This window comes from Penaeus chinensis, chromosome 28 (assembly GCF_019202785.1).
Source record: "Penaeus chinensis breed Huanghai No. 1 chromosome 28, ASM1920278v2, whole genome shotgun sequence".
Classification (NCBI taxonomy): domain Eukaryota; kingdom Metazoa; phylum Arthropoda; class Malacostraca; order Decapoda; family Penaeidae; genus Penaeus; species Penaeus chinensis.
In genome coordinates, this window is record NC_061846.1 from 17,827,374 (window position 1) to 17,833,222 (window position 5,849).

The window sequence follows — 5,849 nt, forward strand, 5'->3', positions numbered from 1 at the left end:
TATTGTTTTTGTTTTGTTTTTTGTTTTGGTGAATTGCTACTACTTTCTGCCGCTTTGTTATTGTTGTTTTCACTCATTTATTTCTTAAGAACATTCCTTTTATCATGTGATTTTTTTTTTTTTTTTTCGGTATACATGCAAGATGCATTTATTGATAGGCAGATAGGCGGCTTTGTTTGTATTTGTGTAACTATTTGTACGCTTTTATCATTATCATTGTATATTGTTCTGTAATTTTCTTGTGATTTACTGGAAATTAGTAAGAACACAGGAGGTAGAATGTATAGTATATTTAGAAAATATAGTTACATAAAAGGGTAGAGATCGTAAAAAAGTGGCAATTATTATCTTAAAGAGATCCGTAAAGAATTCATTCACAGTTTAAGTGAACAGTAATCGTATGAGAGGAAGTCCGAATGAAGTATCTTAGCAACACGATCAACGTGAAGTAAACTTAGAAGCACTTGCGATGAACGATGCCAGGGCCTGACTCGTCATATTCTTCCTTGGTGATCCACATGGCCTGGAAGGTGGACAGAGAGGCCAGGATCGAACCACCGATCCAGACGGAGTATTTGCGCTCGGGAGGAGCAATGATCTTGATCTTGATGGTGGAAGGTGCCAGAGAAGTTATCTCCTTCTGCATGCGGTCAGCAATACCAGGGTACATGGTGGTACCACCAGACATGACGATGTTGGCGAACAGGTCCTTCCTGATATCAATGTCGCACCTCATGATGGAGTTGTACACGGTCTCGTGGATGCCAACAGATTCCATACCAAGGAAGGAAGGCTGGAACAGTGACTCAGGGGCGCGGAAGCGTTCATTGCCAATGGTGATGACCTGACCGTCAGGAAGTTCGTAGGACTTCTCAAGGGATGAGGAAGCAGCAGCAACGTTCATCTCACTCTCGAAGTCAAGGGCGACGTAGCAAAGCTTCTCCTTGATGTCACGAACGATTTCTCGTTCGGCGGTGGTGGTGAAGGAGTAGCCACGCTCAGTCATGATCTTCATCAGGTAGGCAGTCAGATCACGACCAGCCAAGTCGAGACGAAGGATAGCATGAGGAAGAGCATAACCTTCGTAGATGGGGACAGTGTGAGAGACGCCATCACCAGAGTCCAGCACAATGCCAGTGGTACGACCAGAGGCGTACAGGGACAGCACGGCCTGGATGGCCACATACATGGCGGGAGCACTGAAGGTCTCGAACATGATCTGGGTCATCTTCTCACGGTTGGCCTTGGGGTTGAGAGGAGCCTCAGTGAGGAGGACGGGAGATTCCTCAGGAGCAACACGGAGTTCGTTGTAGAAGGAGTGATGCCAGATCTTCTCCATGTCGTCCCAGTTGGTGATGATACCATGCTCGATGGGATACTTGAGAGTGAGGATACCTCTCTTGCTCTGGGCCTCATCGCCGACGTAGGCGTCCTTCTGACCCATGCCGACCATCACACCCTGATGACGGGGGCGGCCGACGATGGAGGGGAAGACGGCACGAGGGGCGTCGTCTCCGGCGAAACCGGCCTTGACCATGCCGGAGCCATTGTCGACCACCAGAGCACAAGCGTCTTCGTCACACATGGTTGAGGAAGGTTATTCAGATCTGAATCTGCGAACACATAAAATTGATTATCAAATGCACAATATATATACACATGCAAGCTTAAATACACATATATATGTGTGATTGCATACATATTCGATAATTTTAAAAATAATTTTCATTACTTCCTTTTTCATGGCTATACTACCTATGTCGTACGAAACAACTGTATTAATGTGAGGAGCCTTTTATTAATATAATATTTTTATGCTTTCTTAGTACTCTTTTTTTTTTTTTTTTTTGTCCGTATTCTTAGTAGAACTGATATGCATTGAACTATCCTGTAGCATTCCCATAATGTATTTAATCAAATTACAATACAAAATTTGTAAGAATTAAGAAAATCATGTAATTACTTATTCCAAGACAATGGGCTTCTTACGTTTGAAATTGTAATTACGTGTTGACATTGATTATGAGGTAGATATTACTTTTTAAACGTAAAGATCAAAATGTTTGTTTCCATTTGTTAATTGAATCTATGATAGTTAATGGCGAATTAGTATTGTGTATGTTAGCTAATCGGCATAAGTAGAATTACAATTAACAAGGTTTTCCTCATTTGCCAGCACTTTCTTTCGTAACCAAGATGTGATTATACGCCTTATCCCTGCAAGAAGTCCCAAGTTGCACGGAACCTTATCCACTTCGCCCGCACTTGATAAGCAAACGTCAAAATGATGCCAAACAAAGCCAGGGGCGCGATCACTTACTGGGTAGTTGTAGATCCTGAGTCCGTTGAAGACTAAAGGTAGTTCTGAACCTCATAGCTCTTATATACAAGCTCCCGAGTTCTTACAACGTCCCACCCACACCCACACCCCTCCCCCCTGAATTCATCGTCTAAGCCCACACCTTTCCCCTCACACCCTTCCCCTTTCCCCCCTCACGCCCTTCTTTCCCCTCCCCTCCCTACTCCCGTTTGCCTTGTGTTTACGGTATGACCAAAAAAGACGCTCTGTGGTCCGTAACTCCACAAGGAATTCCCCTCCCCTCTCCCCAGGACTTCCACCTCCCCACCCTACTCCGCCTGCTCGTCATGTCGGACGTCTAGAAATACATTCGCACCCCTCGCCTGGGAAGTCCCCGTGGTAAAGGTGCAGCGGCTGTAAGCAAGAAATTATAAGCAGCTTAGATTTCACAAAGAGTGGGAAATGTGTAGAGCGAGAATTGAAGGAAAGGGGAAAGGCAGAGGCAGAGAGATAGGAGGATCTAGCTACACTGACAGACAGATTGGAAAAGGATAAAGACGGGAATTTAGACACAGAGACAGACAGTGAGAGACGGACAAATGAAAATTAAAGACAAGGAGTTAGATGTATAAAGAAATTGTCCCTTAAGAAAAGGAGAGCAAAAAGGAGGGAAAATAGAAGAAAATGAAATACGAGAAAAGATCAGGTACGTCGAAAAAGAAAGTCATCCGTAACGGACACATACTTCTTGACAGGTCTTCGCACACCTGGGGTAAATTATGTGCGGGAGATGGAGAACCTATAAGGTGACGCGTGAAAATGAAACCGATAACCTGAAGCCTCTTGCCAAACACCGCGGTATCTTACGTAAGAGACCCATTAACTTGTGCTGTTTCTCGTAGACAGTGAATCGGGGTGAGAATATCGACTACCTTTTCTTCCTGCACGTGACTGTTTTTGCATATGTACACACGCACAATTTACGGAGGAAATGATAGGAATAACAATAACATAAAGGTTACTAAAAGCTAAGGAACATTATTTATAGACAAATGGCAAACGCGCGTGTTAGCAACGATCGCAAAGAATTTCTAGATATAATTAGTTACTATTCAAGTAAAAGTGCCACTGGATTATGGGAACAATACCAACAGAATAGCACGGAACATGCCTTTAATAATAAAAATCATGACAATCCTATTATACTATCATCATCATAACCGAAGTATGGCATTTTTATTATAATTTCATTCTTGGTAATTTACACATAAACTACAATAGCTAACTATAATAACCAACTATAATTACTAACCGAATCTGTACTGATAATACCAACTCGGATACACATGCTTAAAATAACGCCCGGGAAAGAGAGGGGGGTTATCCTAACTAAACCCTTGACCTATAACAACAACAGTCGCTTGGAATAACATGACGAGGGAGTAAACATGGGAGGAATGGCTGCCAAGACTGTACGACTCCTAAGCACACCAGTTTTATACTTAACTGTTCAGTTGTTCACCTTTCAGAACAATATTTAGTTGCGAACGTTTCACTGTTTCTGGAGTAAGCATGTCATGGACAGGCTGCTTTAGCAAATGAGAAGTTAAGGGGAATAACAAATAATATACATACGAACTCGAGATTGCCTAAGTACTCTACATAGTATTATTAAATACAAGAATATCGACCAATCCGACCTATACTCTTTTACCATGTGTTATTTAAGTAAATAAGTAAGTAAATAATCAAGACATTAATGCCTTTTTCCTTACTTTCGTTTTCATAGTCATTTCCTCTTGGACAAAGAGACCACCTCTTTCGAAATGTCTCAGTTAGAGTTAACTAACTCTTTTTAGGAACTGTAATATACATAATACATACATACATATATTTAATCTATATATATATGAATTTATACATATATGTATATAGGTATATATAAAAATACAAATATATATGTATGTGTGTGTGTGTGTGTGTGTGTGTGTGTGTGTGAATACATATAAAAAATAAATATATATATACACTTATATGCACATACATACACACACAAACATATGCATATATGTGTATATATATATATAAACACATTTACATATATATACACATTTATATATTTATATGTATGTATGTGTGTGTGTCTGTGTGTCTATACACACAAACCTGTGTGTATGCATATATACATATATTTATGTAGTTATATGCATATATATATGTATATATCATATATATTGATTTATATATATATATATATGTGTGTGTGTGTGTGTGTGTGTGTGTGTGTGTGTGTGTGCGTGTTAATGTGTATAGATTTAGATATATACATACATACATACATATATACATATATACATACATCTATATCTGTCTATCCATATATATATATATATATATATATATATATATATATGCATATATATATAAAGGCATGTATGTACACATACATGCACGTGTATGTGTATATATATATATATATATATATATATATATATATATATATATGTGTGTGTGTGTGTGTGTGTGTGTGTGTGTGTGTGTGTGTGTGTGTGTGTGTTTGTTTCATATACACTCCTCCCTATATATGTATACACTGATGCATATATACATACATATATAAGAACCCTCCCTGATCGGGCCTCGAGCTTAGGTTACTCCGGGTATGAAGCCGGAAAGTCAGTACTAAACCAACCATACCACACGACCCGTTATCCCATCTTTCACATACATACATGTATACACATATTTTGTATATGTGTGTGTCAAAGAAAATATTTTTCTGTGCCATTAAGTTCAGATATAGACAATAATTATGAATTACTTATTAATACAAGTACAAACTTCATCCACTCTTTAGGGAATATCACAAAAAATATGCATGGCTTCAAATGCTACACCGCCATACATAGGACATTTTTCCAACCAAGTCATGTTGCAATTAGTACAGGGCATCAGACTGAAAAAGTATATATAATGCAAACAAGTCACACATATCCTTTTGGTCTCAAATACTGCCGTAAGTAATTAATCACTCAACATTGTTTACTGTGGTAAGTAATGCTGAGTAGCTGAAATCATTAGCATTGTTTTCTTTTACCACACAAATAGGCCTAGAGAGCGAAACGAAGTCATTAAGGCGGTGAATGGCTTGGTGCTTACTAGGGTGTTCTATATAATACTAAATGTTTTTGGTTGAACACGTATCTTATATAGGATCTCAGAACCACATGGAAACGAAAGCATAATAATGAGAAACTATCCTATTATTCCTTTTTCTTACTCTTTCTCTCTTTCTTTGTTCTTTTTTAAAATTATTTATATATAATATTCTTTTTTACATGCCATTAATATGTCAAAGATGCATGTTTTGCCAAATATAGAAGCTTGATATATATTCATACATGTGTGTGTGTGTGTGTGTGTGTGTGTGTGTGTGTGTGTGTGTGCTTGCGCGCGCGCGCACGCGAAGATATATATATATATATATATATATATATATATATATGTGTGTGTGTGTGTGTGTGTGTGTGTGTGCGTGTCTGTGTACATT

The 5,849-nt window shown here is 38.8% G+C and overlaps 2 protein-coding genes across 2 annotated transcripts in view; both read right to left on the minus strand.

Moving 5' to 3' along the window:
- LOC125039875 (actin, muscle-like) overlaps positions 1–1,571 on the minus strand; it is a 10,566-nt gene extending 8,995 nt beyond the window's left edge. The window contains exon 1 of the mRNA XM_047634211.1: positions 1,535–1,571. Within this exon, the coding sequence (XP_047490167.1) occupies positions 1,535–1,537 (3 nt within the window). The 5' untranslated portion in view covers positions 1,538–1,571. The remainder of the gene's footprint in view (positions 1–1,534) is intronic.
- LOC125039874 (actin-57B-like) lies at positions 276–2,367 on the minus strand. Its single transcript, XM_047634209.1, has 2 exons — positions 2,321–2,367; positions 276–1,613 (listed from the first exon to the last, which is right to left on the minus strand). Exon 2 carries the CDS (start codon positions 1,583–1,585, stop codon positions 455–457), a length of 1,131 nt encoding a protein of 376 aa, XP_047490165.1. The 5' UTR covers positions 1,586–1,613; positions 2,321–2,367; the 3' UTR covers positions 276–454.
- Between the last annotated feature and the right edge of the window lie 3,482 nt (positions 2,368–5,849).

Bases quoted from the DNA above. Each gene is read 5' to 3' on its own strand.
- LOC125039874 (XM_047634209.1), bottom strand. From the start codon at position 1,585: ATGTGTGACGAAGACGCTTGTGCTCTGGTGGTCGACAATGGCTCCGGC.